At 36.8% G+C, this 26,970-nt stretch overlaps 2 protein-coding genes across 3 annotated transcripts in view; both read left to right on the plus strand.

The window, feature by feature from the left end:
* wwc1 (WW and C2 domain containing 1) overlaps positions 1-4,078 on the plus strand; it is a 50,772-nt gene extending 46,694 nt beyond the window's left edge. For both annotated transcript variants that reach the window (XM_008428437.1, XM_008428439.1), the window contains exon 23: positions 209-4,078. In XM_008428437.1, the coding sequence (XP_008426659.1) occupies positions 209-275 (67 nt within the window). In that variant the 3' untranslated portion in view covers positions 276-4,078. The remainder of the gene's footprint in view (positions 1-208) is intronic.
* Positions 4,079-6,133: 2,055 nt separating this feature from the next.
* The window catches only part of rars1 (arginyl-tRNA synthetase 1), a 36,485-nt gene continuing 15,648 nt past the window's right edge, over positions 6,134-26,970 (plus strand). The window contains exons 1-11 of the mRNA XM_008428441.1: positions 6,134-6,335; positions 8,281-8,415; positions 8,867-9,055; positions 16,604-16,712; positions 19,739-19,839; positions 21,919-22,040; positions 22,145-22,265; positions 23,843-23,972; positions 24,791-24,895; positions 25,525-25,703; positions 25,827-25,936. Of these exons, the coding sequence (XP_008426663.1) occupies positions 6,147-6,335; positions 8,281-8,415; positions 8,867-9,055; positions 16,604-16,712; positions 19,739-19,839; positions 21,919-22,040; positions 22,145-22,265; positions 23,843-23,972; positions 24,791-24,895; positions 25,525-25,703; positions 25,827-25,936 (1,490 nt within the window). The 5' untranslated portion in view covers positions 6,134-6,146. The remainder of the gene's footprint in view (positions 6,336-8,280; positions 8,416-8,866; positions 9,056-16,603; positions 16,713-19,738; positions 19,840-21,918; positions 22,041-22,144; positions 22,266-23,842; positions 23,973-24,790; positions 24,896-25,524; positions 25,704-25,826; positions 25,937-26,970) is intronic.

Below are 26,970 nucleotides of genomic sequence, written 5' to 3' on the forward strand. Positions count from 1 at the left end.
TTGTTTAGATGTTTTAGTTATTTAGCTTATTTATTTTTGTATTTAAATTTACTATTTATTATCATTATTATAAGAAGTCTACATTACAGAGAAGCTGTGACTGGCTGAGTGTAAAAGTTAGACTTTATTTTGCCATCAACAGAATATGGATGTAATCAAAAATCTAAAATATGTTACAGTCTGCTTTTTAACATATTTTATTTTCTAGAGAGAAGATTGCGTTTTTGACACGAGCAAAGACCAGCATCCCCAACCTGCCGGCCGACGACGTGTAGAGAAGCATTTCAAAGTATCTTTCCCCTTTGACCCTGTTCCTCCCCCGCTGCAGGGCGAACTCTCGCTGCTGTCGTAAAGAGTTAAAAACATATTGGACACGAAAAAAGACCACTCAAAACGGTGAAGAAACACATTTTAAAGCAGCTCAGCACTTCTCATGTGGGTAGTCTGTACATGTAAGATGGCTCTGCTGGAGCTCCTCCATCTTTATTTGCTGTTTTGTTTCTGTTACTAACCAGCTAGTTTTAGTTGTTTCAAGTCATTCCAGCAAAATAATCTGACTTTTATACTAAACTTACACAAATAATGTACATAAGTAGCGCAAAATTAAATCAACAATGGTACTAGAGTTCAGTTTACGCTGATGACGAATCAAAACAAATCTGAAAAATATTTAATAATCATACTTTATTTTTAGAGCATTTAGAAAATTGTATATGCAAACACACAAGCACAGTGTTTTCTTTTTTTTCTTTTATTATGTTTTTGCTGCAGACGTGAAGAAAACATCTGTGTATGAGTTTAAAGGCCTTCTGCTTGTTAAATTTGGTGCATCTTGTTTTTGCTAAATGAGAATTTTAAACCTTTTCCCTAAAACTACAACTCCCAAGGTGCATTTCAGCAAGAAATATCCTGACGCAGGATCTAAAGTTTCTTTTAAGTAGCATGAAGCTAACAACATTTTAACTGTTGTATGGTGTTTGTGAACTCCTGATAGTTTGTTTTAAAAGTTGTTGCTAAGAGGGATCCAATTTTAGATATCAGAAGAGGTTTTTCTCATTGAATTCAGTTAAGGCCTGAATATTGTTTTTGTTTTTCTATGATAGCTTTTATAAACATGCAATTTTTCAAAAAGAAACAGCTCCTAACACATAGGTGCTGCATTCGTCTTTGGGCAAAAGAGAGGTGGTAATTTTATTGGCAAAAATTACTTATGACATTATTTTATTAATGTGACAATATTCATTCAGACTTTTAAAGTTAAAACATTAAATCAAAATTTGAACATGGGTTCTGTAAAATATTCAGTGAGAGCAGCAGGTTTCTCTAATTTATAAATCCCAAATTATTGAAGTAGACTTGAATCCTCAAGCACCTGCATTTACCACATTTGTCCACAGGTGTCACCAAATCATATGAATTAAAACTAATTTCTTCAGTAGAATCTGCCATTTTAACTTAAAACAAGCAGCATTTAAGATGATTGTAGAACATTACGCACCAACTCAGAGAGGAAAACGAGAAGTTATTCGGGCTTTTACAGACACACTCTTGGAAAAACAAGCATTTTGTCAGTCCAATTATCTCTAACCAGCTCAGCAAAATGATGTAGAAACAACACTAACTCACTAACACTCAGGTAGTTTATTGGATAGTCTGCACTTTATAAAACTTTAGGAGAAAAAAAACACAAAAGGAACCTTGATCTGAGGTTTTCTAGAAGCCTCTCCTTCATGCTGGATGATTATTGATTGTTGAAACATGCAGGAAATGAAGATCAAAATGTATTTTTGATGACTGTGAATTCCTACTGATTGTATGTTTGTTCACAAGAGAAACAAATCTTCCAGTCAGCCCATAGGAACATAAAGGTTTCTCTTTAGAGACTCCTTGTTTCTTTCTGACTGATTTTGTTTTGGTCCCGTTTTATCAGTCTTAACTTTCGGCTTCATCCTGCAATGTTTCCCTACTATAACTGGAGTATTTATGTACATATCACTCTGTGTTTTATAACTGGAAGTAAAAATGTTTTGCACCAATATATTAAACATATCACCTTTTATTTTTTTCTGGCCCTAACTGAGAGTTTTAAATGAACCATTAAACGCCTCTTTACTGCTCTTTCAGCTTGTTTAGGTTTTACAGCCCATGCCGTTACAGTTTTTGATCTTTTCATTGGTTGCCTGTTTTACTGTTTACTCAAAAATTAAAGGCATTATTAGGGATGTTTTTTTTGTTATTGTGGGGTTCTTCAGAGTAGTTATCTGTAATGACTGATGGCTTTTTTTTCTGCAGAAGGCAAAAACTTAGCTGAAGTGTTTGAGGAAAGATTCTCATGCTTCATCCAATTGGATGGATTAATGGATGGCAGAAGGACTGATTTAATTATAATGAATTTGAAAGAGACATGCACATTAACATTTGCAACAGGTGCAGATGTAAATATGCCAGATTTAGTAGAATTTTCCAAATTTTTATCTGTTGTCCCTGAGCAGGTAACATTTTACAAATACTGTTAAAAGATTTTTTATGTACATAATGAAGAGTCAAATAATGCAGTAGCATAAAGTAAATGGTATAAAATGGTTGGTGCTGAGTACATTGCAGTTTCATTGGATGGATGGTAAATTGATTAATTGGATTGATGGACGGACGGACGGATGGATGGATGGATGGAAAGATGATCAATTGAATGGATGGTAAATTGACTGACTGGATGGATGGATGGTAAACTGGATGGATGAAAGTAGGGATGGTAAATTGGATGGATGTATCTATCCATTGATCCGACATAAATCAGATGGATGGATAGCAACTTTCTTGATATGTTGAGCAACATTTCAGACAAAAAAAAAATGGGATCGGCCAAAATCAGCAAATTAGGCTCTTTAATCAATAATCCGCAATCAGCCAGAAAACTGCAATCAGTGTACTCCTATAAATTTGGTCGACGGATGCTAAATTGGATGGATGAATGAAAAATTGGATAGTCGGTTGGATGGATGCTAAATTGGATGGATGAATGGTTGGTTGGATGGATAATATATTGGATGGTTGAATTGTAAATTGACTGATTGGATTGATGGGTGGTGAATTCAGTTAGGGTCTTATACTGAATAGACATGACCTTGAGAGATTTTCTCTTTTCTAGAAACTCATTTCAGTTAAGTCGTTCTGCAGATCCTGAACCTATAACTGCTCTATAGATCCTTCCTTTAACCAACCACAGCTCCAGCGGAGGAGCAACCTAAAAAATGACCACCGAAGAGACATGAACAGCCTAGAATCTACTGCTAGTGGACCCAAATTCAGTCCTCTGCCCTGCAGTGAACAGACCCTGGTCTGTTTTGAAACTTTATCCCTTGCTGCTACAGTCATTCCAGATGTTTTCCTCTGATCCCTGCTTTTAGATTAACTGCATTGAAGAATTGGGAAGATATATAGATCCTGTAAATGTTTTCAGTTCATATTAGAACTAAAATATTTACACTCCGTTGTGTTGAAATTCAGAGGTGTTAAATGTCTTTATTCAGTAGAAAAATTCTATTCCTCACAGGAACATAAGACCTTATCCTTGACTTCCTCACTGAACACCATGGCATGAACTTTAACCTTTTATTTTTTATTTACTTTTTAACCACAGAGGTTTGTTTTCTGAATATGGTCAGTCTTGTATAGCACATAGATGAACCTATGAACCATAAACAGACTTATAACTGAACCAGGATGAAGGAATGACGGCTTTCCCAAGGAATCACAGTAAATCATGTAGCTTTTGTATAATTGCAGCTTTTTTGGTCTCATTTGATTATGATTTTGTTTTCTAATAGTCCGTATTATGACTGCTGATGAACCATTTGACGTGTTTGCCGACGACTACGACAACCATATGGCGTGTATTTATTGCACTTTTGTGATTTGGGTGTCCTTTTTTTTCCTCCAGTTTTGTTCTTTTTATCAAAAGTCCAGAAAAAGCTGTGAATTTTATTCTCAGACACTGTAACTGTTGATAAGAGTTGTAAATATTTCACCAGCACAAAAAAACGAAGACGGCAGACAAAACACAAACACTGTTTTGTAGTTTCACAACAAAAATAAAAAAAATGTTTTTTCTCTTATAATTGAAGTTTTGTTTTTAATTACTGACTGCATTAAGAGCTGGAAAAGACTTAAAAATATCATGTTTTTTTTCTTTTTCTGTTTTGTTTAAAAAATGACAAAGTAGAATACCAATGTCCCAATGGTATTCCGTATGTACGGAGCCCCCTAGGAGGCATGGGGAAAATTGTTTCTTTTGTGTTACCTCACAATATGCTTTCTGCAATATTTGCTGGTCTATTTTGTATAGAGTCGCGTATGTCAATTTAACATTTCAAATAGCCTCAATCAAAAACGTGTTATTATTAACTCTTTGGTGCAAAAAACTGATTGGAAATTGATTTATTCACTGCATGTTTGTGTCTGTGTAAGGCTGAGATGGAACTGCACATGTAAACAGCCCTTTAAACAGTTCAGAAGCAACATAAGAGACACAATCAAAAGTGTCAGATGACTTATTACCTTGTGATGATAACTCAGAAATAGTTCAAATAGTTTGGATGTGTTTTTTTTATTTCTTTCCTACTTACAGAAAGGTTTTTTTTTATTTCATAGATTTATGGTGCATTTCAATCCTAAAGAAAAATATATAAAACTTAAAATATTTCACAACAATTTATTAAGATATAAGGAGAAACCTTACGAAAACCTTATGTAATAGAAGTATGATGGCCACCATAAGACTTACAGTATTGAATTATGCTGCATGAACTGATCAGTACATTATTGCAAGAGAACACAAAACATTTGTGAGGTAATGCAAAAGCTTTGCGAGGCAAAAGCTTTGTGAGGGAATGCAATGCTTCGTTCCCTTGCAAGGTCTCCTTTTTTTTGAGCATTTGCTTCTTTTTTATTCGCATACCTCTGCATTTTCTATAGACTGTTGAACTCTTTTTTTTTTCTTTTTTTTTTTAGACCAAAACTCCCATTTTATTGTTATCTTAACATCGCTCAACTATACAAGGTTTTGTCGTCACCGAAGCCAAGAAGACCGGTTCCTGAAGTTTAAGATCTGTTTTGGACTGAGGACTCAGGACTGAGAGAAGGAATATAGAGTTGTGAACGTACAAATGTTTTGTCCTGCATGGTTGCTACATCTGGCGACCTGTCCAGGGTGACCCCACCTCTTGCTCAGAACGTTAGCTGGAGATAGGCACCAGCAACCCTCCTGACCCCACTAGGGACAAGGGTGTTACAAAATGGGTGGATAATTTGAAAATGAAAAAAAAAAAAGAAATTTGACAGTAACAAAATACAGAATATGGAAAATATGAACCAAACAGAAATTAATAAAGTTAAGATTGAAAATTAAATGGAAAATTTATTATTAATGACATTCAATTAATACTGTGAAAATGTTTAAGTTGGGAAAGGTCTCCTTTTTTACATGCAATATTTGGCACAGTAATGACTTCATCAAGCCATTTATGTATGTCTATGTTTATTGACAATTTTGACAGGATCAGTCCTGTGCAGGACCAAAACTGACCATAAAAATAAAAGCATACATTAAAAAGTTTTTCCTTGTCCTTACACATGAGTTTCCGTCAAGAAATTTATATATTTTCTTTTTCATTTCCCCTAAACGTGTTTTTGTAAAGAAAAGTAGATATTTTGTTTTGTCTTTTCCTTATACAAGCCCTCCTTTTGTCATTGCTTCCTGCATCATTATGTTAATGAGGAGAGCTGCCTTCTATGTCCAGTTCCTCTACTATTGGTCTAAATATATATTTATGCTTTTATGTATTATTATATCAGTTTTGGTCGAAGTCAAGGACTTGGAAACAAAAAAATAACCTGCAAAGTAAAACACATTTAAATTTAAGCTCATAATAAAACACATTTCTGGTTATTTAGAGTATCAATTTCCAGACTAATATAGTGCATGCTTTTTTGTAATGTAACTCAAGATTAATATTTAAGTTGTGTATTAGTTCAGGTTGTGAATGTTTCTGTTGTTTTTGTTTGTTGGTTGTTTTTTTTTCTTCTTGTATCTGTTGCAGAGACATCACCAAGCTTGGCCGGCGGAGGCTCTCATTCCGGTCCTGCAGATGGCGCTGCACAAATGTAACAAACCTCAATCAAAGACAACGAATGTAAGTCCTGAACTTCTTCCTCATCCTGCAGTTTGTTTCATCAGACACGAGATTGTGCTTCTTATCGGCAGCAGATTCTTCTCCCGGCTTTTCAGAGAGATGGGAGACCCAGTGACCGAGTACACAGCCCGGCTTCAGCACCAGGTGAGCCGCCGGTTTATCATTGAGTTACCTTAGTAGGTCTTTATTATGTATATGCGAGGCTAAACGCTTTAGAAGAGCTTTAAACTATCCAAGGCACGTCAACGCTGCGCCAAACTTTCTACAAAAAACATTAAATTTAACGATTTCCTGTTGATATGCAGAAAGTGTCGCTTAATAAAAGTTTTCTTTCACAATTTAAAGTAAACAGACTTGAGTTTTGAATTCGGCTTGTACCGTAAATATAAATGTCCTTTTTATTGTGAACATTGTTGCTTTATTTGTTCTTTATTCATCCATGTTCTACTGTCAAAGTAGTGAAAAAATAAATAGTTTGCAATATTATGAACCTTAATCTTACATTATTTATTTGCCGAATTTATCACAATGTAATATTTAAGTTTAACTTAAAGGAATGTGGGCCAAAGTCAATGTACGCGTCATTTTAATTGCATTAAGCACTGGAGTTATTGTTGCTTTCATTTTGAAGTTAAAAATCACTTTTTATTAGAAGGTCCTTGGCTCCATCTGGTGGAGATAGTAGATTTGTAACATTTTTATGTGAAGTAAAAACTGGATTTTTCAGTTAGAATCTAATCAAAAACGTTGGTTACGTTTCTGAGTATATGAAGGCGCAGCCCTCAGTGCTGCGCTGCGCGCGAGGGATAAACCCACTAGCGGTAGCCTGAAAGGGCGAAGCCTATACGAAAAAGATTCTAAGTTGTTGTTTTTTTAGCCAACGATGTAAACTTTTTCTAATATTTATAATATAAACATTTTTTGTTTGAACTCTGACCTGAAAATGTGCAAAATTCTTAAAAAATATTTCCAGTGAGCTTCATACTTACTGAGTTTATTTCGTTTTAGTAAATTTGAACATGTATTAATTACAGCATGCTTACCACAAAATCAAACTTAAGGCAAAAAAGATAATGTTACCAACTTAAGTGGATGTATTTTTATCTGATTGTTTATTCCAATAACTGACAGAGAGAAAATCACTTTTGGTTTCACTCTGACCAATTTTGTGTTTATTCAGTCGTGGAGCTGATCAGGAATTTTTGTTGCACTATAGGTATGTCACAGATCTGGTCCAAAGGTTTTGCTCTGTCTTGCAAAGATATTCATACCTTCTTAATCATTTTTGCGAAGATACAGCTACAAACTTTAATGTATTTCATTTGGATTTTATGTGATGCACTAAAACAGGCTTTGGGCAGGTCACTGAGCAGTGAATCCTATGAAAATGGAAAGCTTATGCCCTGGCAAGTAGCATTGTTCAGAGAAGTGGCTCTTGTGTTTCTGGAGGAGCTACAGTAGGAATGGGCGAGTTAATCAAATTTTTGGAATATCTGGATTGTTTTTTTTCACCAATGCACACTACTTGTGTTTGCATAGCTCAGAGTGATGTCGGCATAGCCAAAGCCATTGTCTTTTTTGACAAGCCTGTTTTACAGCTTATATTTATTTAAACTGTGAGTTCCTGTTAACTCTATAACAAATTACTAGGGACAGGCTAAGATTTTTTTTTTTCAATTACAAGAATAAAGCCATAATACTACAAGAATTCAGTCGTGCGACAATAAAGTCGAAATAATACAGAAATAAAATTTTATTACCAGAATATTTGGCATCGGTTTTACAGATAAGTAAACACTTTTATCACATCAGCATCACATTATTATCAGTAGCAGGACTTTGAAACAATCGTAAACAAAGTCTAATTTGAAGAAAGAACCACAGACTAAACTGGTTACATCAGATCTTGATAATTGTCTCATTAAAACAAAGTCTTCTTGGAATTTTAAGACTTTCTCCTTGTAAAATTTATTATGACTATATCTTTTAAATAATAAAATTTTGTTACCTGGCCCTCACAGTTCCATCGTACAACTCAGTACAAGTGTTTTGTTTCATTTTGAGCTTTCTTTTCTTTTTTTTCCAAAAGGAGCGTGAGATCCAAAGTTTGTCTGCAGAGATTGAGAATCTTAAAAAGTGTCAGAGTTTTGAGCCATCGCAGCGCCTGGAGGATCTGCGGGAGGAAAACACCAGACTGAAGTACCGCCTCAACGTCATGAAGAGGGTGGGTGGCGGCTGGCGTTCCAGTAGGGCCAAGCAATAAATCAACTTTATAGATTAATCAGATTTAGGATTTTTGAAGATTAAATTTTTTGGAAAATGTCACATTGTGTTTTTTTTTAATTACGTATTTTCACCAAAATTCTACTTGGCTTTCCATAGCTCAGAATGATGTCATCTTGCTCGACAATTGTGCTTTACAGCTTCTATTTTACAGCTTTTAATTTATCATGAAATTCTTGCAACCTGTACTTAACACTCCATCATACAACTCACAGAAGGGATGGCTGAAATATCTACTTTTTGGAGATACTTTCAGTCATTCCTAATTTATTTGTTTTGGAAAAGAAAGCAAGGAAAAACGTATCTACTAATATCAGAAATTGTATCTTGTATAAAAAATGAGATTTATCTTTATGTCATATTGGTAATGGTGGCGTTGTTGTTTTCCTCAGAGTCTTCAGGAGGAGACGCCACACTGCGGTAAATCCATGCTGAACATCAACCAGCGGCTGCAGGATGTTTTCGGCGAGGCCATCAGGGCTTCATTCCCTGACCTCGACAACCCGCCGCTCGCCGTCACGCCCAACCAACAGGCCAAGTTTGGAGATTACCAGTGCAACAGCGCTATGGGCATGGCTCAGGTGCGTCTCTGACTACATAGCAATGCATAGGGAGAGCAGTGACTGACTTGCAAAGCAAGTGACTGTCTCCATGCATTGCATGGCAGATACACCTATTGTTCCATTTATTTATTTTTCTTACGTCACCGTTAATGCGGCTCGTACCGCTGTGTGCACCCCCACAAATGTGGTATCAGAACGAGTGGCTCGATGCCGTGAGGGGAGCTATTACTTCTGGTGGGATTCGGAGTTACCATGGCAATGTAAATTGCGAAAAAAGACCCCCAAAAACCCCATTCAAGTCAATGGAGCGAGGTGATGGAAAATCTGAAAAAAATCTATATTTTTGAAGGATTTCTGTGTCGTCGTGATATGACGTAGAAATGCCATTCAAATTTCAGTTTGTAGCTACGTCAGTGATCTCTTCTAAAGTAAAGACGGTACGTTGAGTTTTTGATTTTTTGGAAAGTTTAGAGTGTGAGTGCCGCTCCGCTAGAGTGTGGGAGAGAGTGGATTTCTGATCCCAAAATAATTTCTAACTCACCCTCACGCCCACAAATATTGCCCAATTTGCCTGAAAGTCGGTCAGGACGTAGATACGCACGATTGCTCCGGTAAAATGTTTTCAAAATTTTCCTAGGGCTTACAGTTTTCTCTCCAGGTGCTTTTGACCGATGTGGCGCGACAGGATAAACTCACGCTCAGACCTGTTTTTCCATATATTTCTGAAAAATGTCAGACCTGAGCGCACATCATCTATCTCTCATCGCTGTTAATACTTTGAGCAAGGTAGAGATATGAAACACGGGAATATCGGAGAAAACAAATAGACCTCTCATACGCTTCAAACGGTTTTCGAATACATGGCACGGTTTCTGAACGGGAAGAAGTTGTTCGAAGGACTTTTTTGGTTTGAAAACAGGCTGGTTTGAATAGAATTTTCCCACACTTTGGCTATCACAGCTGCAGGGGATTAATTAATTACCATAGCAACAGAATACAGAGCAGGGCACAGCAGCTGCTTAGGACTGCAAACATGCCATAACTGTAGTTCTATCATGGGCAAGACTCAGTTAAAAGAGAGGCCACAGCAACATGTCAGAACTACAACATGGCGGAACTGTCAGCTAAACAGAAATTACTCTCACCCTGTAGGCCAGAGATGGCTGAAGTTGGCAGGGGATTAATTACACAGAGCAGGGCAGGGCACGCCATGTCTGTAGTTCTAACTGTGGCCAACTATCACTTAAAACAGAGGGCTGAGGATCATGTTAGAACTACAACATGGCAGAACTGTATGTTACTATAGAGGAGGACTTAACTGGTATTTACAACTACTTGTGTTTTGAGCATTATACAACTGATTTAACACTATAACTATTACACATGTGATTAGTTTGGCAAGTTAAAATTAAGCTCACAGAAAATGTCAAAATAAAAGCCTTGAAGATTATTACATCATAGAATTGCTCTTTTGGCCATTAGATAACTGGTTTAACCAAACCACTGTTGCACATAGCATTAGTGTTGATATTTCAAATGACACTTACTAAAAAATTTCAAAATAAAAGCCTCAATAATACTTTCAGGTAAGTGATAATATTAGCTTTTATGATCCTTTTTCCTCGAGATAGTTATAATATTAGATTAGAAGATAATAGAAGATATAATATTAAAATGTTTTCGACATTTTGCTAATTCTTATATTTTTTTTGTCGCCGTCCTTGAGACCGACGTGGAGTGTCTCAAGTATAGAAACTCTGTCTCCAGCATACTGTCTGACAGAGAGAGCCAGCCTAGGCCCAGATAATTAATTACCATAACAATGGGTCCCAGATAGAGGCAGTGAGTAGTCTCACAAACAGGCGCTGAGGCAGGTCTCACAATGCATTGTGGGAAGAATAAATATTTCCTGTGACTATTTATATTTTGCTTATATAAAATTATTTCTCAGAATTTTTGAGTGTGAATTAAAATCCTTAGTATGAAGCTTGAAAAATTGAGAAATAAACAATTACTGACTGTCTTTATTTATTTTTTTTATTTTGGACCGAGAGTGAAAACCACATGTGCGAAGCTTATAGTCATCAGTCTCGGACTGAATTTCATTGAGCACTGGGTTCAGCTATTATACTGTTGCAGTGAACTAGATCAGCCATTGAAATATGGTGATGGATCTGGCAAGAGCTTCAGTCACTGGACATTGGTGATCAACAGTGTCAAACCCTTACAGTATCACCTTTAAGTATGTATAATACTGACTTGCAATGGGCAAGTACAGCTGTGTGAGTTTTTGCACCACCATATGCAGTGCAATAGTATTAATTTTAAGTAGCATTTTGTCTCAGGTTAAAGAACTGTCTTGCGCAAGACAGAGCATTATCACCTTTAAATGAGCTTTGAGCTAATTTTTTACTTAACCATGTTTTGTATATTCAGTGGACTAAGTCAATGACAGACAACATGCTAGTGATGCCAAACATGCTACTGATAGCAATCATGCTAAGATTAGCATTTTGGCTAATTTCACCTTATGCATTCATTTTAACAAAATTAATGGTGCAAGTACAGCTTCATCAACATGTTTCTCACTCTCCACAGGTTTTTGACTACAATTTATCTCAGCTTAGCATTGATGCTAATATTAAGCATCAGAATGCTTTTCTTACTTATTAGCAATGTTTTGTATACTGAATGGAGTAAGTAATGACAGACAACATGCTAATGATGCCAAACATGCTACTGATAGCATTCATGCTATTATTAGCATTTTGGCTTATGCAACATACTGTAATGGTACAAGTAGAGCTTAGTGAACATGCTTCTGACTCCCCACAGGTTATTGACTACATTGCAGCTTTCTTTAGCATTATTGCTAATTTGTAGCATCAGAATGCTTTATTAAAAATCCGACGGGCACATTTTGGCAGGCCCCGTAAAATTTCTGCAGGAATTTTCTAGTTTTCCTCTACAGTTTCTTCTTCAAACGTCTCATTCATCACAGTACTGGGAGCAGAGGACGCAGAAGAAATGGCGCTCCCCAAGTTGTTAATGTTTCACTGTTGAAATCAGAACATAAAAGTTATCGATTGATTCAATCTAAATATGGATCTTATTGATCGACTAATTAATTGATTAGCAGCCATTAAATTCTTAAAATCCTGAGTTTTTCTTATGCAAAAAGGGTAGAGCTTTTTTCATAACATAAAGAGTAAAATTTCTCATAATATGCTGAATTTTACAAAAGTTAAATTTGAACATTTCGTGTAAATACTGGCTGAATAATCAGACAATTGTGGTTTTCTCACATTATTAAGCAAAACAGGAACCTCTTAGGTTGCTGCATGGATAAATAAAAGTGAATAAAAGAATAAAATGTGTAATTTGCTTAATTCCCTGTGAAAACGGATTACAGGATGGAGGTGTGTGATTTCTCTTGAAGGAGTATTAAAACTCACTAAAGCCCTCAAAATCAATATTGCGTATTTGGCATGTTTTCACCATCATGTTACAAATTTTCTGTCTCATTTCTGCCACTTTCTGTTATCACATCCTCGCCTTCGTAGCACTTCAGTCATTTTTGGGTGAAAAGTTGACGCCCCTTTATCATGTTGCACAGCTGGATGAGCGCTATTATTCTTAATATCTTTCAGAAGATTGTCTAGAGTGTATATTTCAAAACAGAAAAAAGTGCATTTTCTATCCCACACTGGACTTTGTTGGGACCATTTCTCTTTCCCATTGTGATATTGCTCTGCCATTTTTGTTTCTGTATCAACGGCTCATGATGACCAGTGGTGCCCTCTGTTTATGTTGGCCAAAACTACATCATTAAGAGAAGGTCTAAGCCAGTGTTTCTCAACCTTTTTCGGGCCAGTGCCCCCCTAGTCTTTATCCAGGCCCCTCACCGCTTTTTTTAAGTTAGATGCTGCAGCTTTAAGCAGAGGTTCGGTGTGAGAGTCACTACCAGGTGGAGTAGAAGCGGCGCTCCGTTTGTCAAATATACCTGTAGCGCGTAGCAGCGGTTCAACAGCGAGAACAAAACCACATCGCAGCTCGAAGACTTAAATAATTKTGCGGGTTATTTGTTTAGCWTTCTGACCGTCATGCTAATCTGGGTGAGTGTTTGTAGCTGTGCGCTGCTTCACCTGCTATCTGATCCTCCATATGTCTTTTTTACTGCAGTGAGCCTCGATGTAGCCAAACTCCATCAAGTATGGTATTGTTTTTATACCATATTAGATTTGTTGTGTTGATGCATTTTGACGTGCTTCAATTTTCCGCAGCAACACGCAAACTTACCCATTCACTCAGTGCGTAATAGTTCCACATCGCTTAGGATTTGTTGCTGCGCGTTTGCGCAGTGAGAAGGAAAGGGGAGACCAGCTGCACAGGCAGGCTGCGAAATGAGAAGCAGGTGATCGGTTTGTGTGATCAGCAACAAGAGACCGTAATCGGCGATCACCGATCATACACTTTTTCACGGAAATCGGCCGATCGATCGGCACACCTCTAGTATTTATCATCAAAATGATTTCCCAGAGAACAAAAAAGCCATGGGAATAGAAATTATTTTCACAGGTGTCTACGAAAAATGCAATGGATATTCAACTTAAAATCGGTAGGCCTAACGGCAGCCAATCAGAGTGGAAAAAATATTCTTGTTCTGTGCCATTTTTTAGTTGTTAAATATTACACAAAATGACCAGATAAAAGATGTACAACATGCCAGTTTAAACTTTGATCTATTTGCAAACGACTAAGCTCTGCAACATTAAAACATGGATAGAACTGTAACTACAATAATCATAGTTATTCTTCTCTTCAGTGTTTCTTTCAGTTTCTGGTGGTGCAGCTCTGTGTTGCCTTCAGGAGATCAGAGTTTCATTCATAAAATTTCACTCACATGGCATTTATTGTGCAAACCATAGTTTTAAGTGGAAAACAAAAGTTCCAGATCCTTTTAATGCCATGCAAATATGGGACAGAATCATGGATTATATCTTTATATAGACCTGTCTACTGATTTATAAATCAATAGTTTTACTGGACAGAAATTACAAAGAACAAATCTGATTCTTAATCAAATCCTAATGAGTCAAATTGAAGGTGTCATGGAGTGTCATTTAGTTTCCTTTGATTAGTATTGTCCTCTCTTGGTTTATTGCTATGTCCACTTTAGTTTCTTTCCTGTTGCTAGATTTATTTTATCATTTATTGATACTCACCACCAGTAATCTTCACTCATCACCTGCTGCGCCGCCTAATCGTTATGTGTTTCACATCTTGTGTTTATTTTTTCACTGTTTTGCGTCGGATTCTCTGTTTTTATGCCATAATTCACATCTAGTTCGTCGCTCCGTTTTATGTCCCGCTTCTCCTGTTTCAGAGTTTTGCGCAATGTGCGCATTGTTTTTTTTTTTTTGGTTGTTTTTTTTAACCCCCTAAGGTGCGCAGCGGTCGGGAAGCGTATCGATGGGGAAAAGGCAGACTGACATAAACCTTTTAAAACAACGGAAACAATTTCGGTATTCTGATTATTGAAATTTAAAAGTGCTGTGGTGCCATTGTTCTATTGCACCCGTTTCATACCGGACCACTTACAGCGCCGGCGTTAATGCTATGGAGGGATTTCTTTATTTAAATGGATTCATTTTTCAGAGGGATACAAAGTGAGGGTTTCGTGATTTTAGTCTTTACATGTTTATAAGAGCGATTTTCTGTTGCCCTTCCATGGAACCGTTCAGCCTTCAAACGGAAATAAAACACTTTTTTATAAAAGTTGCTGCTTTGACATGATCACAGAACTGCCAAAACATATGTACAAAAATACCAGACAAAGTGAATCACAGCAACTTCATCAGCCGGTGTAACGCTGAACTGATGTGGTGAAGCTACTAGTAGCAGGAGCGGAGCTGCGCCAAGAAGCTACAAACACTGAAAAGAAGAAGAGCAGCTACCAGTTGCAGCCAAGCATGATTTAATGTTGCACAATACAATTTTAACAAGTTGCTCAAAGTCTAAACGGGTATTGTTGTGCATTTAAGGTGCAAAGTTTACCTTCGACTAGGCCTGTCGCGATAAACGATAAATCAATTAATCGCACGATAAATTAAACCTATCGACCTCATTTTAATTATCGGCTTTATCGTCTCTTCCTGCCATTTTTTCTTTCTATGATGACACTGAATGAAAAAAGGCTCAACTCCGGTGCTCTCCACTGACCCTCCCTTTCTCATTTTCTTAGTGTAATGTTCAGCGCACATGACACGAGTTGTCGGCCGACTGTCGGTCCATTTCCAAAACCTGAGAGACACATTAGCCGACAGAAATCCTAGGTATAACGGTTCGATCGGGTTCGTAGTGCTGTGTATTGTCCAGCCACATGGGCACAAAATAATGGCTCCAAGTCCAGTTAACTAATTTTAAAATCAGGCATTAATCAATGCTTTACTGGAATCTACCTGTGATGCATGTGACTAGAGTAAGCGTAAAGTCCTGACTGAATGAAAATCATTATAACCTATTTATGTCACGTTAACGAAGAACTGCTGAAAACTTACCGGGTTTATCAACTGCGGTAGCAATTTGGCTCAAACTCCTTATAATTTCTATATTCTTTGCACGAAATGTTGAATAAATATTAATGTTGTTTCCACATATCTCCAATGTCCGCTGGACTTCGGGTTGCGCCGTGTCAACTGTTTGGGATTCCCTCCATAATTTCCCCTCAGAAAGCACTGAGGAGAATCCGCGCTTTCTGATTGGCTACCTGTCACATTCAGCGTTAAGCTCCCAGTCGGGGAAAACCACTGATTTAGATTGGAGCGACCACGACGATCTACAGTAACCCACCACACACTACAGGACGATCGGTTACGAAACCACAAGCGACAATCTTAGATCGGCCAACTATCTAAGATTTTCGTAAAGGGAAAATAGCTCATCTTCTCTATTTAAATCTAGTGATTACTGAAGGGCAACACAGACTTCGTAATCTGCACTCTTTTGGTTGAATGCAGTATTTATTTCCACTTTGGCTTTATCTTGTTTAGTTTTTATTCAAGTAAGTTTTTTGTTAATGGAGACCGAGAATACATGTTATTTTCGTTTTTGGTTGTTTTGTTTGTTTAGTTTATCAGTTCCAGTGTTATGTGTTCTTTTGAAAATAAAGTGTATGTCTATGGCAGGAAATAGCAAGCATTATTACATCATTTCCATTAAATCAGAGTCAAAAGGTCTTGAAACAATATTATCGTTTATCGCAATTTTTTAGACAATTAATCGCCGAGCAAAATTTGTTATCGTGAAAGGCCTACCTTCGACCAAACGCCCCCCAGAGGAATCCCAGCACCCCCCTTTTGTAAAAATTTCTGCCAGTGCCCCCTGCCATCCTCTGAATGCCCCCCGGGGGGCTGTACCGCCCACGTTGAAAACCACTAGTCTAAGCGAACATTATCAGCTAATTGATTGGAACTAATCTCAATGGAATAAACCACCAATTGGCATCTCTAGTCCTGATGTTTAGAATCTTTTAAATACAAATCCTATCTGACTATTTTCTGTCAGATGCTGAAAGCAAAAGGGACAAAGGTGAACCCAAGGGAAATCGCTGAGAAGATTGTCCAGAATCTGCCAGATAATGAACTCATCCAGAGGACTGAGATCGCAGGACCAGGTAGGAGCTTGATAAACACTATTATTTTAAAACAGACCACATATACATAAATGTAACACTTGTTTATTGAGATTATCAATGCTGTTAAATTTTAATCAATTCTTTAGGCATACAGAAATGAAATGATTTTAAATTCTTTAACATTTAACTACATGATTTTAAGGAACTGGCAAGTTTACTTTGTAAAACTTCAAAGAACAACATTCATAGTTACATTGTTTTGTTACCATACCAGCAATCTGTTGCTGTGAGTTTAATCTTTGTTAATTCAAATACAAATTAGTAAACTGCGATTATACCTATTGCTTTTTAGGCTGGCCAATTAAACTACTCCCTTCTCCCATATTTCACTAAATCTAACACAAAAGCTGTTAGAGGTACTAATATTTTTAGCAACAAAAGGGGCCCCTAAATCAAATTCTGCTCAAGGCCTCAAACAGCCTTGTTTCCGCCCTGTAATCTACTGCACTACGCAGAGATGCACAACAAATGGGAGATTTAATTCAATGCTGCTAATGTGGCTTTAGTAGCTCTTTCATTTCGTGTCTGTTGAGTTTTTAATAAGCGTCACAGAAACTATTCTAGTTGGTTGAGTTTATGGGAGGGGTTTCTCAGATCTGCGTGCAGCCGCGCATATTAACTCTAAGTAGACAACGCATTTGATATGGTTTGATGCAAAGTGTAACCGGAAAAATACTACTACTACTAATAATAAAATAATATAAAATCAGGGTGATGCGTAACTCCGAGGAGAGCGTTAAAGCTCCTCACCCGGCTGAACCTGCATGATGAGGTTAGTGCTGCTCGTTATCCACAAACGCTCCGGCCAAACGGGACCACAGACATAAACTTTACAGGGAAGACGGACACAGAGCCACATGCTGGGAAGCGTGTTGGGATGTAAACGCCGCTTATAATTGTTTGTTCACAAAGATAAATCATACTCACCGCTCCACAACGCGCATCTCTGAATTCGCTACAAGTTATTCCTGCGGTTCACATTGAGCTACGCAACCAGAGCTAATGCGGTGGGTTTTAAACTCTTACCTAGAGTTCTCCAAAGGATCATAATTTCTCACAGTAAGTTGATGTAAGATGATTAGTCGCGCGCTGTCAGGTTTAAATGCATAAACTATAAACCTATCTATTATAAACCTATCCTTTAGGAATAAATCTGCTCTGCTAGTGAAATGCTAATAGCAAAAGAAACGCTTGCAGTCCGAAAAAAAGAAGAAAAAAAACAGCATTTTTAAATTTTTATTTTAATTTTCCTAGAAACGTAAACGAGCAACGCTTAGCCTGGCGGAGGGGCTAGTAAAGCATGGCGGGCCGCCAGGCTTATAATACACTGGGGGAAACCCTGATCACCTGTTGCACTTTTTGGGTTATTCCAGTTATTATTTTTTTCGGATAAGGACATTTTTAGTTGTTGAATCTGTTTGTTCTGAACAAGTTAAAATTTACGTTTTGTTTTAAGGTATGAATAATTCTTTTCATATTTTTTTATGCAAGTCTTTCTACTGAATTAGTAAATTGTTTTAATGATTAAATATATTATAAGTACATTATAATAGTGCAGTAAAAATGAATTTTACTTGTTTAATAAATTGAAGTCTTTGTGTTAAAATATGCTAAAATAAAATAGTTTTAGGAGAATATTAATGTGAAATATACTTCAGAAAATATTTTTCGATATTTTACTTTAAACTTAAAATCTGTTTTATAATTTTTCCTGCAAATGTTTTTAGTGTTAATAATTTAAATACCATAACAAATATTTTAAACCTTTTTATAATACATTAATATCTTAAGAGCAGAAATTTTATAATTTTATTAAATTTATTTTTTACTACTTTAACAAATTAATGAAGTAAATTAATACTTTCACTTAACTATGAACATTTTGATGATTAAAATAAAAAGAAAAGAGGAAATTTGAAATAAAGTAATTTTTAATTAAATTTGGTATATTATTATTTTATTATACTATTTTATCAAATCTTGAAAACCTGTAATTGTTTGGCACTGTAAACTAAAATTTGTAATTATAAATTCACTTCATAAAAATAACTATTTTATAGTATATAAAAATGTATATAATATTGTGTTTTGTTAATCAGCCAAATTTATTTGTATGGCACATTTCAGCAACAAGGCATTTCAAAGTGCTTTGCATCATATCAAACACAAAGTCATGCAACATAGAATCGGCAATCAAAACATTGCATTAAGTCAAATGCCATCACTAAATTCATAATTGATTACGTTTCAAATACAACTAAACAGGTGGGTTTTTAGTCGAGATTTAAAGGCACTCAGTGTTTCAGCTGTTTTACAGTTTTCTGGAAGTTTGTTCCAGATTTGTGGTGCATAGAAGCTGAATGCTGCTTCTCCTCGTTTGGTTCTGGTTCTGGGGATGCAGAACCAGAACCTGAGGAGGCTAGACGGTTGGTACAACAACAGCAGATCTTTAATGTATTGTGGAGCTTAACCGTTCAGTGATTTATAAACTAACAGTATTTTAAAGTCTATTCTCTAATCCAGTGTAGGGACTTTAAAACTGGTGTTATGTGTTCCATCTTTTTGGCTTTAGTGAGAATGCGAGCAGCAGCGGTCTGGATCAGCTGCAGCTGGAATTGATTTGTTTGGTAGATCTGTGAAGACGCTGTTGCAGTAATCAATGCGACTAAAGATAAACGCATAGATGAGTTTCTCTAGGGTTAATGTAAATCACAGTCAATTTAATTTAAAAAAATTTAAGTTTTGAAAATTAAGCGGGAAAATAAATGAAATGCTAGAAAAAAATCTGTTAATGGTCGTATGATCATTTCAGTACTTTTACATTTTTCTGAAGTTGCTCAATTTTAATATATTCCTTAGATTAAAGAATTGCAAAATAAATATTTCTGAATAATTTGTCTGGTTGTTCTCCAGATTTTCACTTTTCTTTAAACCAAGCAGCTTTTTGTTTGCTGGTTTGTTTTCACTGTGGCTGCGTTGCCTCATTCCTCTGCTTTATTGTCCAGGATTCATCAACATCCATCTGAAGAAAACGTTTGTGTCCAAACTGCTGACCAGCATGTTGCTCAATGGTGTCCAGCTGCCGCCGCTTGCCACCAGGAAGAGGGTTTGTCTACAGAATAAAACTTTACTTTCCTCTTGCTTTTTAATTTTTTTAAGTTTTAGTTTTATGCTTTACAATGTTCCCAGGTTTTAATTCAAGGAAATTTTAACACTCATATTTATTCCCTAAAACAGTGGTCCCCAACCATTTTATCATCGCGGACCGGTCAAGGCTCGACAGTTTTACTGGCGGGTGGGGGGTGTCACATGACACAATTTAAAAAATTTTGCCCCGATTTTTCCTTTATGACAATCTTAGAATGCTCCGAGTTCTGAGATTGTCGCTGCAATAATCCTAACCGATCATCCTGCCTGGGTGGTGTGTTATGTAGAACGTCGGACCGCTCTTATCTAAAATCGGGCATATTCAACATGTTGGATTGTCTTGGCCCAATTATCGCAGTGTGTGGGTGACTGGGAGAGAGAACGCAATCTGTTGAATGTGACAGGTAGCCAATCAGAAAGCACAGTGACGTAAATGCGGCGGGGAATCCCAAACAACTGACATCGCGCAACTGAAAGCCTGGTTTAGTGCATAGTGCAGAAAATAGAGCGGCTGCTCCTGCAGTCTTTTATCCAACATTTTTTCTTTTTGTTACATCTTTTATCACTTAAAATGAGTCCACAGACTATCACTATTGCTTCTACATCGTCGGACATGTTTGTTACTCTAAATTCGTATATGGTATGTTGGGGGTTTTACGGGATTTTCTTCTGGAACTGGAATGTTCGTGAGTGAAATTGGTTCGTGTGTGGTGTGTTGCTCCTGCCTTGCGGCTGGACACACGAACCGATCGAACCTGTTGTACTTTTATCACCTCTGTGGTCACAGAGGTTTGGAAAATTGGGCGACAATGCTAAAATCATGCCAGGTGAACCAGACCTAAAATTCACAAGCTCTACTCCTCTAGTCTCGACCACTGCCCTAAAGCGCTCCGACTCTGGTAACGCTTACACATCCCTTCAAAATAAGATAACAGATGCGCAACAAAAAGGAACATTTTACTTTTATGAAAATTTTAACTCGGATAACGACAAATCAATGGGAGCCCTGAGCTTGTTTTTCTGCAATGAGATGGTCCCATCTGGGAGTGATGGGAAACAATGACACCCAAAGTGTTGCTTATCCACAGTGTGCTTGGTCTCCAAGTGGCGAAGGAGTTTGAAGGCTTTATTGCCTCATTATAGAGTTGGTCGCCGCATATCATGCAGAGCGGGCTTGTAATGTGGGAATCACCTACTGGTCGAGGATAAATCCATTCTCCTTTCTCTTCTCTGGGCCTTTTCCCCTTTGCGAAGAAACTTTCCAAAGACATCTGATCCGTTTCTTACTAATTTTGCTGATTGTGGGCTCAATGTTGGCGCGCAAGATGTAACTGAGAGAATCCAGTTAAAGGATTTTCAAAATAAAAGATCCTCCAGACTCAGATAATACATAAAACGGAAATATTTAATTATTTGTTGTGCGGCCCGGTACCAATTGGTCCACCGACCGATACCGGTCTGTGGCCCGGGGGTTGGGGACGACTGCCCTAAAACACAATGATAAAAACTCTGATTTATTCATTTAGCATCTGCAGCTAACATTAACACAGCTGATTTGACTATTTTGTTTGGGTAACAAAAGGTGCTTAATAGAATATTCTACGAACCAGGTTAAGCTAATACTGACACTAGAGGAGTTCTGGGTAGAACATATCTACAGACAGACTTTTGTTTTTAATTTATTGAAAAATGTTTACATTTTTTGTACAGTTTTAGACTAATTACTGTCCTGAGTGTGTTGTTCTTCCAGCAGTTGGCAGTTTTTTTAGTTTTTATATTCCAGTTAACAATTAATCAATTAATAAATTACGTAATTATTTCAATTATCACTTAATCACGATGAAGCCGATTAATTGTTTCAGCCCTATTCCAAAATGTAAATACTTCCATCTGCACAGCATCCAAAACCAGAGGGAATAATTGCCCATACTAAACGACTCGGCTAAAAAAAAAAAACAGAATAAAAGACTAAAAACAGAACAAATGAGAACTAACAAAGGTGAAAACGATTAATCATTTTTGTCGTCTCGTCGCCTAGGTGATCGTGGATTTCTCCTCACCCAACATTGCCAAGGAGATGCATGTGGGCCACCTTCGCTCCACCATCATTGGCGACAGCATGTGTCGGCTGTTTGAGTTTCTGGGCTACGACGTCCTCAGGTCGGAGTTAAACACCTCTAGCCTCTGCAATCCGTATGATAGCAACTCCTGGAAATGCCTCTGTTGTTGTTGTTGTTTGTCACACTGTTTGTTGACGTCGGCAGGCTGAACCACGTCGGTGACTGGGGGACCCAGTTTGGGATGCTCATAGCTCACCTACAGGATAAATTTCCAGACTACCTGACAGTGTCTCCTCCCATCGGTGACTTGCAGATCTTTTACAAGGTCAGTTCATTGGGTTGGGCCTATTTCAGCTCAATAAAATACTTGGGGGTGCAGCAATTGCAGTTTTTTGGCCGTCACTGATCTTTTAAAGTCTGATTTTGGCTGATACCAAATCCTTTTTTGTCTTTTATGCTATTATCCTTGGATAGGTTAGAATAGGTCTATTAGGTTAGAATAGGTCTATTACATTTTTTGCAAAAAATCGTTTTTGGATCATTTTAGTCTGCTCGGTTCTACCTACTTGGAGTTCTTTTCAGAATCAGCAATTTTAGGGCTTCTGTTACTTTAAATCCAAATAAGTTGCATCTGGCCACGTCACGTTCAAATTGCTTCAAACAGATGAGCAATTATACAACTGTACATCTTTAAAAAGCAAAAGTGCAGACCTGCACAACCAGCAAGAATGCAGCAAGTAGTTTCTGTACATAGGGCAGTGGTCGAGACTAGAGGAGTATTTCTGTATAATTTTTTTTGTCTTTTCCAGCAGCCATTGTACAGTGCATACAATGCACAAGCTTGTTTTGGGTTTTGTTGGTAATTGGTTGGCGTTTCTAGGTGAGGGGTAATGCCTGCTGATTTGTGCCGTTAAATTCGGAGGTTTTTGAAACTGCTCAATTTCCAGACACCAAAAAAAAAACATTAACTTGTTGCCAAAAGATAGCTGGAAGTTAGTTTGGTTTTGTTGTCTTTTTTAAATAGTGTTTTTAGAAGTGAACACAGTAGAGACCCAAATGGTAGTATAAAATGAGCAAAATTAGAATTTTGCACAATAGGTGCCCTTGAAATGTTGCTAAATATAGCACCACAGTCTAAGTTTGCAAAAATGGGGTGATATTTGGTAATTGCTCACACTCAGATGGGACCTGGAGGACGGGTTTGCAATTAAAATTTGCGATAAACCAGAGGTGTTCATTCAAGTGTCATTATTTACAAAATAATGTAACGTTGGCACTTTTAATGAACTTTCAAGGCAACTTTTAAAGCAACTTTTAAAGCATCTTTGCATTAAAAGTGTCATTATTTATCGAATGACACTCCATGACAACAGTCATAGACATTCATAAAGACTCCTTCATGTTTATGACAGTGACATGTTACATAACATTTTGGGGGAAAAAAAGATAACTTATAATTTTTATGAATATCTGCTGCAGGAAATGTTGTCATTTTTAAATGAGCATCATTTTATTTATATATTTTTTTAGTTTAAAATAAAAATACATTTTCTTCTACAAGATGTTTATTTTTATGGAAAGTAATTTAAATGCACACAGTTTTCAACATACTGACTAAATAAAAGATTTAAAAATATGTTGCTGGTACTTTTGGTGCCATCCGATGCAAATATTTCATCAAAAAACGTCTAAAGCCATTTGTCATCATATCTACATAAAAAAAAAATTTGTTTTTGGGGTTTTTTATCCCCCATGTTATCAGGGCTCTGGAGCTGCAGGTTAGAATAATACCCGTGGTTTAGAATAATAGGAGAAAAAGAAAACAATTGAAAAAGTAAGGGAAATCTGAAGGTAAAAAATAAATGAATAAATAAAAAATTCTTCTCCCTTTTTGTTCACCAGGAGTCAAAGAAGCGCTTTGACGAGGACGAGGAGTTCAAGAAACGGGCATACCAATGTGTTGTCAGGCTGCAGAGCAAAGAACCCGACTTCATCAAAGCCTGGAACATGATCTGTGACGTTTCCAGGAGAGGTGGGCTTTCCATGACACTGAAAGAAAGACATACTTATGACTAAGTCATAAGATTATGAGAAGTAAGGTTAGCAAAAATAAAGACGCAATATTACTTTAAGAAAGTTGTAAAATTACGAGAAATAAGTTGTTTTAAAGGGGAAAAAAAGCTTCGATAGTTATCAATATCTGACATAATCAGCTCGGTAAAACTGACAGTCATTTCAAAGTCTTGCTGTTAATATTTTGATGCTGATGTTCTTTGTAAAACTGATACCGAACTGCAATGTCACAAGATTCTCAACACTCCATGACATACATTTTACAACTTTATTCTGGTAATATTATGACATTATTCTCACATCTTTATTGCTTTCTTTTCTTAATATTATAACTTTATACTCATAGTTTTATAACTTATTCTCATAATTTTACACCTTTACTCTTGTATTTTTACAAATGTATCCTGGTAATATTATGACTGTTCTCATTTTCTTCTACTTTATTATTCTCTTATTAATGTTACTCCATTCTTGTAATGTCAGAAAACGAAATTCTCCTAGTCTGGTCCTAATATGCAGTCATATATTTTACACTGTAAACTTCTTTTTTTTAAACTTCTTTTATTATAAAAAAAAGACAATGATTTAACTTTTTCTTACATTTCAATTTTGTCATTGAAACGACTTTTTACATTTCAGTCTATTCCTTTTTAAATATGTTAGTGGAACAAAGGTGACACAATAAGGTGTTTGAAGTAAATAAAATAATAAACTGAGGTTATAAATAATTCTAAAGTAGAATAAACCTGTTGGGATTGATTGATGTGATGATTCCAGAGTTTCAGAAGGTCTATGACTGTCTGGACATTAAGATCGTCGAGAGAGGAGAGTCGTTCTACCAGAACCGGATGACCCAGGTGGTGAAGGAGTTCGAGGACAAAGGTAAAACTCAAAGCATGACTTTATTCTGGTAATATTATGACTGTATTCTGCTGATATTACGATTTTATTCTGGTAATATTACTTTATTGAGGTATTTTTACAAATTCATAAAGTCGTAACATTTATTTTTGTATTTTAACACATTTATTCTGGCAATATAAAAAACAGTGAAAAAAAACACAGACGTGTATAAAATGTCAGATTTAGAGACAGAAAAACAGAACCCATCTTTGATCTTTCTGCGGCCTATTTTGTAATCTGTCACAAAGTTATTTAACTTTCTGTTTGTCAGCAGCTGGTGTGGATCAACTGATTGGATGGATGGAGGGATATATAGATATGAAATGTTTTTATTTTACTATTTTTTTATAGCATCTGTTTGTTCATCAGTCTACGTTTGTTCACAAATGGAAAAAAACAGGAGAAAATCGGTAAATTAAACGAACAATAGATGAATGCTTTGACATGACAGCATGCCAACACTTGAAGCCACCACCAGGAGGTGCTATTATCATAAATATCTGGTCTTGGGTATTTTTTACACTATTATTATAATCTAACTTCCTCATTTTTGTCTTAATTTCTAACTTCATCCCTCTACCTTTCTGCTGCCATTATTTCCTCCTCAGGTCTGGTTGAGCTGGACGAAGGCCGGAAGATCGTCTTTGTTCCAGGTCAGTCCATCCCGCTTACCATCGTCAAGTCTGACGGCGGCTACACCTATGACACGTCAGATCTGGCAGCACTGCGTCAGCGGCTCTTCGAGGAGAAGGCTGACATAGTCATCTACGTCGTGGACAGCGGGCAGGTGTGGATTTTTATGACTTCTGACCTCCTCCAGCCATCAGACTGCCAAGTTTCTGCCATTTTGTTTCAAGCTGCAGTGACTTCAGATTATCTTCTGTTGTCTCGGTGTGGTTTCTCCTCCCAGGGGACGCACTTTCAGGTGATTTTCGCTGCAGGACAGATGATCGGCTGGTACGACCCCCAAGTGACCCGGGTAGAGCACGCCGGCTTTGGAGTGGTGCTGGGAGAGGATAAGTGAGTCTTAACCCAATTCATGAATGGGTTGTTTATAAGAACATGGAAGAGTTTGTCTTTTGTTGAAACTAAACCTGCAGAGTGGTGAAGAACTACTGGTTCCCCTCAGTTAACCAGTTATGGTATCAAGAAATTAATTTTCAGCAGGAGGGGAAAATAAACCCAAACCAGATTGGTACGTTTATGACTCAGAGTAATAAATGGTCATATACACTGGTCATATAGAATTGAAACCAAAAGTACACCTTTTCTTTCAGTATAGCTACGTGTCCATTACAAATGTGCACAAAACTTTGATGATATTCCGCTGCTGAAAAAACACAAATTTGCAATACCGGTGTTTCCATTAAATAAAAAAAGTTGAATTTTAAATCATTAAAACCATCATCCACCTACTGTTTCCTGTCATCTTTTTCGCCAGTAGTAGCATCCAGTTGTTGATCACGTGACTCATGTGATGGGGAGGAGAAGCATTTCCATTGCAGTTGTGTGAAATCCCCTCATTTTGTTACAGCTGAAGCCCAACCTCATCCTAGCAGAAAAACGTTTTAGCAGAAAACATGTTTTGTTCTAATTTTTTTTTTATTATGCGTTTCCTTTACTTTCCAATTTGTGCAATTGTCATGTGATTAATTGCTTATAAAATTAAAGTTTGTTATTTGAGAGGGCAAACTTGCAGTATTTTGCCTTTACCAATATGTTTCTTGAAAATGGTGTCAAAACAACAACTGCAGTTGATCCAGAACGCTGCTGCTTGGGTTCCCTCTAAAACCAGGATGTTAGAGCGCATCACTTCAGTTTTAAAATCCCGACACTGGCTTCCTGTAGGTCCGAGAATAGACTTTAAAATACAGTTATTAGTTTATAAATCACTGAATGGCTTAACACCACAATACATTAAAGGTCTACAGTTGTTATACCAACCTTCCAGACCTCTCATGTCTTCTGGTTCTGCTCTGCATCCTCAGAACCAGAACCAAACATGGAGAAGCAGCTTTCAGCTTCTATGCACCACAAATCTGGAACAAACTTTC

This window comes from Poecilia reticulata, linkage group LG14, assembly GCF_000633615.1.
Source record: "Poecilia reticulata strain Guanapo linkage group LG14, Guppy_female_1.0+MT, whole genome shotgun sequence".
NCBI classification, from domain to species: Eukaryota; Metazoa; Chordata; class Actinopteri; order Cyprinodontiformes; family Poeciliidae; genus Poecilia; species Poecilia reticulata.